At 43.5% G+C, this 14,023-nt stretch overlaps 1 protein-coding gene across 1 annotated transcript in view; it reads right to left on the bottom strand.

Annotated features, from left to right (window-relative positions):
* The window catches only part of STC1 (stanniocalcin 1), a 41,612-nt gene that overhangs the window by 15,411 nt on the left and 12,178 nt on the right, over positions 1-14,023 (bottom strand). Inside the window, exon 3 of the mRNA XM_058194157.1 lies at positions 3,934-4,145. Coding sequence (XP_058050140.1) covers positions 3,934-4,145 — 212 coding nt within the window. The remainder of the gene's footprint in view (positions 1-3,933; positions 4,146-14,023) is intronic.

The following is a 14,023-nucleotide window of genomic DNA, read 5'->3' as shown; positions in this document are numbered from 1 at the left end:
CCTCTGGTGCTTTTTAGAATAAGAAAATCCAACCCCCTTTCTCTGTGATAGCCCCTCATGTACTGGAAGACAGTTATCATAAAGGTAAAGGTAAAGGTTCCCCTCGCACATACGTGCTAGTCGTTGCCGACTCTAGGGGGCGGTGCTCATCTCCGTTTCAAAGCCGAAGAGCCAGCGCTGTCCGAAGACGTCTCCATGGTCATGTAGCCAGCATGACTCAACACCGAAGGTGCATGGAACACTGTTACCTTCCCACCTTTTTTACGTGCTTTCGAAACTGCTAGGTTGGCAGAAGCTGGAACAAGTAACAGGAGCTCACCTCATTACACGGCGGCACTAGGGATTCGAACTGCTGAGCTGCCGACCTTTCGATCAACAAACTCAACGTCCTAGCCCCTGAGCCACCGCGTCCCCTTTTATCATGCCTCCCCCCAATCCTTCTTGACGACAGGTTAAATATACCTAAGTCAGATGTGAAATGCTACCGGTTCTCTTCGGTGTGGGCGAACCGGTAGTGATAAAAGCTACCGGTTCGGGTGAACCAGTATTTCCGATGATCAGCACTGCGCATGCACTGACAGCGAACTGGTAGGGATTCATGGAGGATTTCACAACTGACCTAGCTCCCTCAACCGTTCATCATACGATAAATGGACAATAAAGCTGAAAATCCCGGTCCACAAGTGGGACTCAGTTATATTCCATCTATAGTTCTGAATCATTCACTTCTAATTTCACTCTCTCTGAATACTGTCAGTTCCGATAATCTTCCCAATGGAGACATGAATGGACATGAAGAATCCAGAATCTGATTTTCTCTTTCCTCGGGGATGAGTGGAAAATCCTTGTCAGGCCGGGAAGCCATATTACTTTGGTGCCTTCAGGATCCAGGCCTGCCACAATCCTACCGTGGGAACTTGGGAGGGGGGGATTGCATGAGTGAAGTAGAATTAGCCATAACAAAATTTCGCAGAGAAGTTCAAGGCCATGGTGTACGACAGCTTTGCAGAGAAGAATGTGGAGGTTATCTTCTGTGCCTGAAGGAATTGATTAGAGCAGTGGTGGACATGTGGGAGAAGTGGGCAAGGTCTTGAACATTCTTTTGGGTGAGGAAAACCCAGAAGATCTCAGATATGGGTTTTTCACAGATGTGCCAATAGGACATTTCCAACAAAAGTTAATTTTGGGGAACTGCAAGCCTCGGAGTTTGATTTCATTGGGGGGAGGGTGTTACTTGGAACCCTGACAATCCTTTCGCTTCACTGCGGGTTTACCCAATTCAAATTTCCTGAATTGTCTGACCTCATACAGTCTGTGACCATTTCCTATATCTAGTCTACACTTCTGAGTCAATAGGACAGCTTCGTCTTGGTGTAGGATTTCAATTCAGAAAAGCCACCATCCAAGTATGAAGATTTATCTTTTGGTGTTTTTGTTTTTTTTAAAAAAAACTGTCCTGAGAATGGCAGCCTTTCAGGATAAATATCAATATACGAAGCTTAAACTTTGCTTCCTGCATCACAAATGTCACTTCAGGCTAAACCACAGGAAGATGTGCTGAATTTTTAATGACATCCTGCTTGACTCTATCACCAACTTAGCCATTCTTAGTTTCTTTGGAAGGGGTGTGGGAAGTATCACCTAGGACAGGGATCTCCAACCTTAGCAACTTTAAGACTTGTGGACTTCAACTCCCAGAGTTCCTCAGCCAGGAGTTGAAGTCCACAAGTCTTAAATTTGCCAAGGTTGGAGGTCCCTCAAAGCTGGCTGAGGAATTCTGGGAGTTGAAGTCCACAAGTCTTAAATTTGCCAAGGTTGGAGGTCCCTCAAAGCTGGCTGAGGAATTCTGGGAGTCGAAGTCCACAAGTCTTAAATTTGCCAAGGTTGGAGGTCCCTCAAAGCTGGCTGAGGAATTCTGGGAGTTGAAGTCCACAAGTCTTAAATTTGCCAAGGTTGGAGGTCCCTCAAAGCTGGCTGAGGAATTCTGGGAGTTGAAGTCCACAAGTCTTAAATTTGCCAAGGTTGGAGGTCCCTCAAAGCTGGCTGAGGAATTCTGGGAGTTGAAGTCCACAAGTCTTAAATTTGCCAAGGTTGGAGGTCCCTCAAAGCTGGCTGAGGAATTCTGGGAGTTGAAGTCCACAAGTCTTAAATTTGCCAAGGTTGGAGGTCCCTCAAAGCTGGCTGAGGAATTCTGGAAGTTGAAGTCTACAAGTCTACAAGTTGCCAAGGTTGGAGACCCCTCAAAGCTGGCTGAGGAACTCTGGGAGTTGAAGTCCACAAGTCTTAAAGTTGCCAAGGTTGGAGACCCCTGAACTAGGAAATATTGTTGGGTTTATTTCTAGCTGTAGTATTAGCCTTTTATTTCAGTCACTCAACCCCACCCCCCCAACAACCCAAAACAAAACACCAAACCCCACACGTTTTAAGAACACCCTGTGACTATGTGGTGGCCATTCTTTCAATAATGTTTTCAGGAAAAATAGAACAAGTCAAATGTTTGTGTTTTGTTTTGTGGTACACAGCAGTCACAATATTTTCAGAAGCCACTCATAAGCGGGTCATAAAGATCAATATAATGTCAGCCATCATGTGACTGAAGTCTCGTTGCTTTTTCATATGTGGTAAACAGAAAAAAGGGCAAAGCTTTGATGACGCAATTCCTGTCACTCTCTTAACCTTTTTCATACCTCAAGAAACACCTCTGACTTCCCTTCCATTCCCTTCTAAGTCTAAACCTCCTATCCCACTTATAAACCAGGTCTGCCAAACCAAGATTTCCCAAACAACAGAACTGCCTGGAGGTGCTTTCTCGGGGTGGGTGGGGATGGGGGGTTCACACTGCAGCCCTTTTCAATTTGACTGAGATTAAACCCAGGCCTGAATTTCATCCCTCAGCAGTTGGCTCTCTTAGTTTTCTTTCTACAATTTAAAGAGATCCAACTCTCTCATTCTATGACGCTCTGAGAATCCCCAAGTAATTCATGGAGGACACAAGTTGCTGTGAAGAGCTGTAATCTTGAGGTACAATGAGCCCCCAACTTGCCACACTCTCTACACTCTGCTTAATCCAACTAATAGTAGCTTTGGCTATCGTCATAGCTCCCCATGAGTTTTTTCATTAACTGAAAGAGGAATAAAGGTAAAAGTGAAGGTTCCTCTCTCACATATGTGCTAATTGTTCCTGACTCTAGGGGGCAGTGCTCATCTCTGATTCAAAGCCGAAGAGCCAGCGCTGTCCGAAAACGTCTCCGTGGTCTTGTGGCCAGCATGCCTCAACATCAAAGATGCAAGGTACACTGTTCCCTTCCCCCCAAAGGTGGTCCCTATTTTTCTACTTGCATTTTTTACCTGCTTTTGAACTGCTAGGTTGGCAGAAGCTGGGACAAGTAACGGGAGCTCACCCATTACGCGGCACTAGGGATTCAAACTGCTGAGCTGCTTATTTTTCGATCAACAAGCTAAGCGTCACTTGGCAAATACACAGGACTGCCTTCTCTTTGACCACCAAGGGACAAGAGAAGCCAGTCAGGAAAAGCAGTATATATACTTAAAGACAGTAGAATAAACAAACACATTATATATTAACTTGTAGAGATGGTCTGCCTCTCACACAAGGAACACCAGTTTCTTCTAATGGTTAAGGCCCCAAGCTAGAAAGCAGGAGACCATGGGTTCAAGTTTCAACTTAGTCATGAAAGCCAGCTGGGTGACTTTGAGCCACCACTCCCTCTCAGCCCAACCCGCCTCACAGGGTTGTTGTTGATTTTGTGAGGAAAGTATGAAGTGTGTTAGCTACGTTTGCCACTTTTGAGTCATTTGTAAAAATAATAAAGGCAGGATGCAAACCAACCAACAAATAAAATCTTGTTGACCAGGGACATGGAACATCCCTCAGTCAATTCAACTGTTCATTTAAAGGTGTATCAAACCTACCTGTTGGAGAATTGGTTCGGGAGTTGGACCACCTCGGTGATGGCTTCTGGATTCCTTTTTGCAACGCTACAGATGTCCAGCTTGCTATAACATTCTTCCTGCACTTCAGAAATCATACGCTGGAATGTGGAACATCGGCGAATGGCCAGGAACACCTTGGACGTGACGCCGTTGGCAATGCATTTCAGACTCTCCTTTACAAAGGCCTTCCCCTGCAGCAAGAAAGGACAGGAACATGTAAGGAACTAGGTTAAAACCGCTGGGACAGCAACTCAGCCCTGATGATGTTACCAAGTTGGGTAATTAAACGTCTGCAGGAAAACAATCAAGCTCAGAAAGCACCAAGGATCCCCTCCTCCTCCTCCTCCTCCTCCATGCCACACTCCATTCTAGTACTGATGATGTTACCTAGTTGGGTAATGAAACATCTGCAAGAAATCACCAAACTCAGTACTAAGGAGCCCCATAATCCTTCTCTTCTACTCTCCACATACCCTACTCCCCTTTAGCACTGATGATGTTACCTAGTTTGGATAATAAAATGTCTGCAAGAAAACCACCAAGCTCAGAGAGGGCCCAAGGGCCCCTTGCATCAATTTTTGGCATGAGTTTCAAACTCCCACCATTCTTCCTCAGAGTTGTTCCTGAATTGTTCCAAGGGGAAACCCTTGAAAATAGTTGGACTTCAAGAAAATTTACTGCATCTAACAGTTTTTTTTAAAATTTGCATTTATATCCCGCCCTCCTCCGAAGACTCAGGGCGGCTTACACTATGTCAAGCAATAGTCTTCATCCTTTTATACAAAGTCAACCTATTGCCCCCAACAATCTGGGTCCTCATTTTACCTACCTTATAAAGGATGGAAGGCTGAGTCAACCTTGGGCCTGGTGGGGCTTGAACCTGCAGTAATTGCAAGCAGTTGCTGTTAATAAGAGACTGTCTTACCAGTCTGAACCACCAGAGGCTCCAGTTGTTCAACAATGGAGCAGACAGAATCGGGAGCTGCCCCCTTCTGCTGAAAAATGATGATCTGATGGGAATGCTTACAGGCAGGAATCTTAACCATGATTCCCAAAGACCCTTTCTGGGCTTATGTTCTATAAACTCTTCTATAAACTTCTATTAGAGTATATATACTATATACCAGTGATGGCGAACCTTTTACGAGGGTGAGTGCCCAAACTGAAACCCCAAAACCCACTTATTTATCGCAAAGTGCCAACATGGCAATTTAACCTGAATAATGAGGTTTTATTACCTAAAATAATGATAAACAAGGCAAAGTTCAGCTCATTGTTCTAGGAAAAACATGAAAAATGCACTTTTACGCTCCTTCATTTTTTTTTCCTGCTTTTGAAATATTACGTTTAGCAACAATAAAAAAGAAAAACTTTGCTAATATCATTTCTTTCCCTCCGTCTCTTTCTCTCTCTCTTTCCCTCCCTCTCTCTTTCCCTCCCTCTCTCTGTCTCTTTCTCTCTCTCTGTCCTATCTCTCTATCCATCCATCCATCCATCCATTCATCCATCCATGCTCTCCTGCCCAGCTTCACATGTCGTGTGAATCCAAACACTTGGGCTGTGGAGAGGTGTGTGGAGGCTGGCAGGCAAAGCCAAGCGTTAGAGATCCACGCAAAATAAGGCAACTCCAACCTGGATCCTGTCGGAGAGACACCCCTCCTTCCCTCTCCCACTCTCGCACTGTGGTGGGGGCCTAGGCAGCCTGAGTGCAGCTCCCTCCTCAGCTCCCTCCGTGCCAGAGATGGTGGCATGGAGCCCCATCTCTGGCCGGTGAGAGCCAAGCAGGCAGGGTGTGCATCTTCCCTGCTGTGGCGCTGGCTGGGAGGGATAAAACATAAAACATTTGCTAGACCAATTCTTGAATACAGCTCGCCTGTCTGGAACCCATACCTCATTTCGGACATTAATACAATTGAGCGAGTCCAGAAATATTTTACAAGAAGAGTTCTTCACTCCTCCAAATACAACAAAATACCTTATGCCACCAGACTTGAAATCCTGGGTTTAGAAAATTTAGAACTCCGCCGCCTTCGACGTGACCTGAATTTAACTCATAGAATCATCTGTTACAACGTCCTTCCTGTCGAAGACTACTTCAGCTTCAGTCACAACAATACACGAGCACACAATAGATTTAAGCTTAATGTGAACCGCTCCAATCTTGATTGTAGAAAATATGACTTCAGTAACAGAATTGTTAATACTTGGAATACACTACCTGACTCTGTGGTCTCTTCCCAAAATCCCCAAAGCTTTAATCAAAAACTGTCTACTATTGATCTCACCCCATTCCTAAGAGGTCTGTAAGGGGCGTGCATAAGAGCACCAACGTGCCTACCGTTCCTGTCCTAATGTTCCCTTTGATTGTATACAATCTCATATAGTTATTACATACTTATGGTTATATATATGCTTATCTATCATATAGTTATTTCATGCTTATGCTTATATATAATGTTGTGACAAATAAATAAATAAATAAATAAATAAATAAATAAATAAAAGATGTGTGAGCCAAACGTGCTTGGCGGAGTTTGCAAGCGGGCTCGGCAGGGCTGCTTAGCGGGGAAGGAGACCCCGACCTGTTTGGTTCGCTCCAGCACAGGATGGGAATGCAGAAGGCAGAGGAAATCTGCGCCTCTCAGCATTCGGCCCTCAAAGTCGCCTTTGGGGTGACTGGGAGGGGAGGGCGAGGGGCGGGGCCAGCCAGTGTTGGAATCACCTGACAGGGAGCCTTAGTAGGGCTGGAGTGATGGCACGCAACCCCTCAGAGAAGGCTCTGCATGCCATAGGTTCGCCACCAGGGCTATATACTATACTATATACTCTATTTAGAGTAAGTAACGGTGCATAAAACTGATTTTATAAGTGCACACAAGGCTTACTTAACAACACGAGGCCAGGCTCACATTCTATTTATAAAATATATTATACTTTTTTAAAATTATACTAATAATGATTCCAAAGGGTAAGTCAGTGATGGATTTATGCATACTGTTGTCACAAGAATCTTTCTGTGGAAGGAGTTTCCTGTGGATAGGAAACATCAAGCAACAAAACGAACTCATCCAGTCTTCTCTTATTATTCGATTCTTCCCAAATATACGTGTCCCAGGATGATGTTGCTGGATCCAATCAGAGTCGGTCGCCAGGGGCAGAGATTTAGTCTTCTAAGCTTTGGGACTAGTGCTGGAGCCCATCTTCAGGAACTTCTCTATGTGTGCACATATAGAGACATTCCCTGAGTGATGATGGGCTCCAGTATGAGTCTGAAAGCCCAAAACACCAGGGGTCTCCAACCTCTGGGAGTTGAAGTCCACAAGTCTTAAAGTCGCCAAGGTTGGAGACCCTTGCAGAAGACGACAAGTTGGATTTACAACAAGTCAGTAGGACACTGAAGTATGAGAATTCAATGGATTTGGAATTTGGAAGACACCATGTTTGGGAAAGCTAGTTTAGGAGCTGTCAATTGCCAAGGACCAATTTTCCATTTCCCAGTAGCTTCCCCATTTGTAAGTCTAGTCCTCTCCATCAGGGGGTTGGCACACAAGGAGACGTCATCTAATAACGAACTTCCAGATAATTTGCTGAAGTTCAGCAAGTTTTGATAACAGCTTCACAACAGAAACTTGCACCTCTCTGTCAATGATTTACGAAAGGTCAACCCATTATTTCATTTCCTACTCTCATCATTTCTCATTTCCAAACTAGGCATATTTGGGTAGGATGGATTCACTTCAGCTAAGACGCCAGAGTTTATTAATCAGGATGGCTAACCAAAATCAGATAAGCTCTCCTTACCAAAATACACGAAGCCGACGGTTAGCAAATAAGTTTTGCCCCAGCAGTTACTCAAATAAGGAAAGGAGAAACAATGGTTTCGTGTCGATAATCATGATGTACCAAGTATCTCATGTTTATTTTAGTATCAGAAAGTCTTAGGTTGAGGAATGACAGTTATTCTGAAGGCTGGTGTGTTAATGTTCTATTTTTCATTAACATCAATTGTTTGCAGCCTCCCACACCTCAAGTCACTGGGAAGAAATCCCCGATAGTTCCAGAATCAGGAATAGCCGGGGGCACTGCAGAGGAAGTGAAAAGCATCCGTCCTATCTATCTATCTATCTATCTATCTATCTATCTATCTATCTATCTATCTATCTATCTATCTATCTATCTATCTATCTATCTATCAACAAGTATAAGGAAACAAGTAACAGTATAGACGTAGACATGGACACATGAAAAAAACATTGGCACACACAAAAAAAGGATATAAATAGGCAAAACACAGCCATAAACACATAGAATGATTACATATCAATGGGGGACAGTAGGAGAGGGACGGTAGGCACACTGATGCGCTTAAGCACGCCCCCTTAGGGACCTCTTAAGAAACATGAAAGGTCCACGGTAGACAGTTTGCGGTAAAAGCTATGGGGATTAGAGAGACTAACAGCAGGATCAGGTAGAGTGTTCCAGACATTTACTACTCTGTTGCAGAAGTCATCTTTCCTACAATCAAGATTAGAGCGAATTACATTGAGTTTAAATCTATTGGGTTATTACGGTTGAAATGAAAGTACTCATTTTACAGGTGGAACATTTTGGTAAATAATTTTATGAACTAAGCATAGGTCGGAACGCAGATGGCGTCGTTCGAGGCTATCCAGACCTAAAATTTCAAGCCTGGTGGGATAGGGAATTTTATTTTGAGCAGAGGATTTGAGAACTCTCCTAGTAAAATATCTCTTTTGCCAACTCACAACCCTAAAGCAAGCTGAAAACACCCTTCCCCCCAACCCAACAAATTCTGAAGCGCTCTGGGAATGAAGTAGAAAAATGAAAGCCTCATTTGAGATGTTTCGGCAGAATGGAATGGACATTGCTGGAATTCTCCAGATGAAGAACCGATGCTTCCTAATGACATTCAAGAGCTTCTTCCAAGCTTCAGTTGCTGGAAGAATCTAAGGAGTGCTTAGATTAGCCAAAAGAAATGCAATAAACAGTTATAGTTTAGAAATCTTTATTGCAGTGTCAAGCCTGCTTTTCAACAAAAGGCTTGTCAGGTCTGGAAAGCCATCTTTTTCATTGGGCCTTCAGGCCTGCCACATTTACTACTGTGGGAAAATGGGAGGGGGGATTGTATGGAGTATGAGAGATATATAGTCAAAATAACATTCCTTTCTTTGAGAGGCAAGGCCACTCTGCCCCGTACCTGGAGGAGTGTGACTAGGAGGCATCTCCAGTTGGGATGATGCATTGATTGGACAATGTGATGGACATGTGGGTGCTGGGGCAGGGACTTGGACTTTCCTTTGGTGAGGAAAACCTGGAAGCTTTCAGATTCGGGTTTTCCCAGATGTGCCAATATGACATCTCTAATAAAGTGGAACTTTGAGGTAACTCAAGCCTCAGAGTTTTCGTTTGTTGGGGGTGTTACATGTACATGTACATGTACATGTGGCAATGAGAAAGTTGCAAATACCTCCCATGTCTTTTATTGCGCTACTATTTCTACAGGGACATCAGATCAGTTGTGGGTTTCAAAAATTTTTAACAACCGGTTCTGCGGGTGTGTCTTGGTGGGCATGGCATGGCTTGGTGGGTGTGGCAGGGGAAGGATACTGCAAAATCTCCATTTCCTCCTGATCAGCTGGGACTTGGGAGGCAGAGAATAGATGGGGGCAGGGACAATCAGAATTTTTATTACCGGTTCTCTGAACTACTCAAAATTTCTGCTACCAGTTGTCCAGAACTGGTCAGAACCTGCTGAAACCCACTTCTGCATTAGATCAACGTACATTCTACCTCTATTAGAGAGATTTCTAGGGAGTTCAGATCATTTTTATCTGAACCATCTTCTCCAGGATTCAAATCAGTAGCAAACTTTTGTATTGCTGCAGTGATAATACGGAAAAACTGATTAAAGAAATAGAGATCTTTATTTTTTTAATCAACATTTTCCTCGGTTATTTTCCAATAACTTTTAGAGGTCGCATATTTTAATGGATACTTTTATTATATTTGATGAATTCGTCTTAGATAAATAAAAATAGTATTATCTGCAATGTACCATATTTAATTTATTTTACAGTTGCCAATATAAAATTGCACCCACTTCTCTCTGTTGATCCTGATTGCAATTGCTATCTTTTATCTTTCTTTTTATTTCTTTATATTGCTGGTCATCGACTGAATAAAATAAGTTTCAATTTCAGTGGATTAGGTTGTCTCCTGGAGAAGGCAAAGGTCTAGGTTATTCTAAAACTCCTAGCCACCTGCATGAAGGAAACTCGCATCAGACACAGCTGGAACAGATATAGCTTTCCAGCTTGGGGAAAAATTCAGTCTCCTTGCCAACTCCAAGAATGGGAAAAGCACATTTGTTTCCTCTTGAAAAAGAAAACTTCCTTTTCCACTCTACGAGGCATCTGCTGCCAAGGTTTCTCCCACAGTAGCTTGTGGGAAAAAGTGTAAAATGCCTTGCCCCGACTATCTGTAGAGCATCATGCTTTGAACCGAAAGGCCACAATGGGCTTTCCTAGGTAGATAGAAGTACAAGCTTTTAGCTAGGGCAACGGTTCTCAAAACTGTGGGTCGCAACCCCGTTGGGGGTCGAATGACGATTTGCCAGGGGTTGCCTAAGACCATCAGAAATATGGGAAGTATACTTGCGAGTCGAAGAATTACGCTCCAATGGTTGACTCCACAAGCCAGCTGCAGGCTCTTCAAATCGCTAGCCGAATTCGGCTTCAGACGCGATGAATTAAAAAAGAGAGAAATCTTTGCTCTGATGTCTCCCTCTCAAGCCAGCTGCAATCGCTCCCAATCGTTAGCCTAATCTGGCTTCAGGCGCGATAAACTTAATAGGGGAGGAGTTTCCGCTTTAATGCCTCCGTCTTCAAGGCAATTGCAAGCAGTTCAGATTGCTAGCCAATACCGCTTCAGGCGCGATAAATTCAAAACGAAAATAATTTTACGGTTGGGGTCGCCACATCGTGGGGAATTGTATTAAAGGGGTCGCCACATCGTGGGGAATTGTATTAAAGGGGTCGCAGCACTATAGGGGTTGAGAACCACTGAGCTAGGGCTACTTGCAGTTGCCTAAAGTTGTATACAGAACTCTTTTTAACAGAATGGAATTGTAGAACTGGAACGAACCCAAAAGATAATCTGCAGAACTCTAACCTCTCTGCAATAGACAGGGAAAACCATTTAAAGCATTTATGGGAGGTCAAACCCAGGGGTGGGTTCTACTTACCTTTACTACCGGTTCACATTGTGCCCGCGCGCAGGCGCTCGCTCCACTCGCGTTTTGATGAAGCTTGGGTCAGTGGGCGGAGCCTCCCGCCCAGGGGTGAAATCTAAAAATTTTCCCTACCGGTTCTGAGGGTGTGGTTTAATTGGTAGGCGTGTCTTGGTGGTCAGGTGACTGAATGGGCATGGCCAATAATAACAAATAATAAAAATAATACAGTATACAAAACTTGGGAGTCCACCGGTCTACCTTTAAAAATAGAGGCACAGGTCTACCAACTGCCTTTTTTTGGGAGGCACCAGTCTACCTTCTTTAAAAATAGAGGCACTGGTCTACTAGCCGTCTACAGCGCTGATCAGCTGTAGTGCGGCCCTTTGAAGCGCTGCGGCAGTCATTTAAGGCCACCAAGAGCTTCAGGGACAGAGAAGAGGAACAGCAAGGCGTGGGCAGTGGGGGGGGCAGGGATTTTTGCTACCGATTCTCTGAACTGCCCGTCCCCATCGCTACCGGATCGCGCGATCTGGTCTGAACCAGGAGCATTTCACCCTTGCTCCCGCCGGTTTTACTACTGGTTCCATCGAACCAGTCGGAACTGGGAGCAACCCACCACTGGGTCAAACATCTTTAAAAAGTTTAGAGGTAAACCCACAACCCCCCTAGATAAGACTATTCTATAATTGTAAAGCTCTTATTGTCAGAAATGGTTTACTGTCACTTCCTTCCATGGATAAGGGATGATTCAGAGTCATTCTGAATACCACTAGCCCAGAGGTCTGCAACCTTAAACACTCAAAGAGCCATTTGGACCCGTTTCCCACAGAAAAGAAAACACCGGGAGCCACAAAACCCTTCATGTGCCTATTTCTTGAGCTGCCACAAAACTAGCATATGTAGTTGAGTTAAACGTTCTGTTTGCTTCTGAAACTTTTCTTTTCTTGGATTTATCCATGGTTGGCCTACCGGGGGTTGAAAAGCTCAATAAATCATGTGCCGGCAGGTGTCACACACTGGCACATTGTGACGCATATTTTGAGTGACAGGGAGCCGCAGCAGTGGGGTGAAAGAGCAACCCCACCGCAGGTTGCTGACCCCTGCACAAGCCTAACTTTCTGGCTTGGAGACCTATAGGTTTGCGTGACCCATAACCAAAGAGACTTTCTCATCACCATTATTTGCCTTCACAAACCATTCAGTCAGCACCATTTGCTGCAGCTATCAAAACCAACTAAAAGGGAAAGGCAGCTAAAAAGCTAATTATTCTCGAGTATGAAATGATCCCATAGTAATAGCAATAGCACTTATATATCACTTCATAGGGCCTCACAGCCCTCTCTAAGCGGTTTACAGAGTCAGAATATTGCCCCCAACAATCCAGCTCCTCATTAATAACTTCGCTTCACTTTTTTTTTTTCTAGGTCTTACCATGGAAAGATAAATATTGTCAGGCAACTTAATATAGGCCTTAAAACCACATCTTCTTCTCTTCCCCTCTCGAATTTTGATCACACAACCATCAGAGAGGCCTCTGTGGCTCAGACTGCTAATGCAGTCTGTTATTAAGAGCAGCTGCCTGCAATTACTGCAGGCTCGAGTCCCACCAGGCCCAAGGTTGACTCAGCCTTCCATCCTTTATAAGGTAGGTAAAATGAGGACCCAGATTGTTGGGGGCAATAAGTTGACTTTATATATAAATATACAAATAGGATGAAGACTATTGCTAACATAGTGTAAGCCGCCCTGAGTCTTCGGAGAAGGGCGGGATATAAATGCAAATTAAAAAAAAAAGATGTATTAACTAGAGGTATGCAAAATCTAACACCAGGATGAGTTGTTCTTAGCATGGAAGTATCTGTCCCAAAGGTGCTTTTTCAAAAGGCAACTGGACCTTGTTTTTCCTTGAAGACATTTTGCTTTTCATCCAAGAAGCTTCTTCAGTTCAGAACTGAAGAAGCTTCTTGGATGAGAAACGAAACGTTTTCTACAAAAAAAGCTTCTTTGAAAAAGCACCTTTGATGAGATTCCGTCAGAGGGGAATGTACCGTATTTTTCGGAGTATAAGACGCGCCTTAGTTTTTTGGGGATGAAAATAAGAAAAAGACTGATTGGCGGATGGATTGGCCTCCCAGAATACCCCCAATCAGCTGTTCCCAGAGGTGAATTTTAGTTCCTTGGTTGTGAGCTCTGTGCCTTGCTTTTTTTCTGCCTCTGAAAACCTCTGAAAGTGAGCTTCAGAAAAAAAAGCCTCTGAAGCTGTTTCTGAGGCTTTTTTTTTTTTTGAAGCTCTGTTTGGGGGCTTTTTTCTGAAGCTCTGTTTGGGGGCTTTTTTTCTGAAGCTTCATTTCTGATGCTTTTTTCAGCCTCTGAAACCTCCATTTGAGAAGCTGGTGGGGCTACATTCGGAGTATACGATGCACTCAGATTTTCACCCTCTTTTTTGGGGGGAAAAGGTGCGTCATACTCTGAAAAATATGGTAATTAAGAAATACTAGAATGCACAGAAATGGATAGATTAACGCTCACTATTAAGGATAAAGAAGAATGAATATTTTTAGATATGGGATGTATTTTATCAATGGCTAGACAATAGAAACAGAAGTTAGAAAGGAGGAGATATAAGAAGAGGAAAGGTTAATGGGGAGACCTGTTAAAGAAGTATTGTTATTATATTATTGATATTACTGTGATGAATACTACAACAAATACGTGGATTATGATTGTTTAAAAATTTTACCCAGATCACACACTGTTTGATGGAAATTTAATGTTGTATAAAGAAAACAAATAAAACATGGGAAAAAGAAAAAGCCG

The sequence above is a fragment of the Ahaetulla prasina genome, chromosome 9, assembly GCF_028640845.1.
Source record: "Ahaetulla prasina isolate Xishuangbanna chromosome 9, ASM2864084v1, whole genome shotgun sequence".
In the NCBI taxonomy this organism is placed as follows: Eukaryota; Metazoa; Chordata; class Lepidosauria; order Squamata; family Colubridae; genus Ahaetulla; species Ahaetulla prasina.
This window is presented reverse-complemented; position numbering and strand designations above follow the sequence as displayed.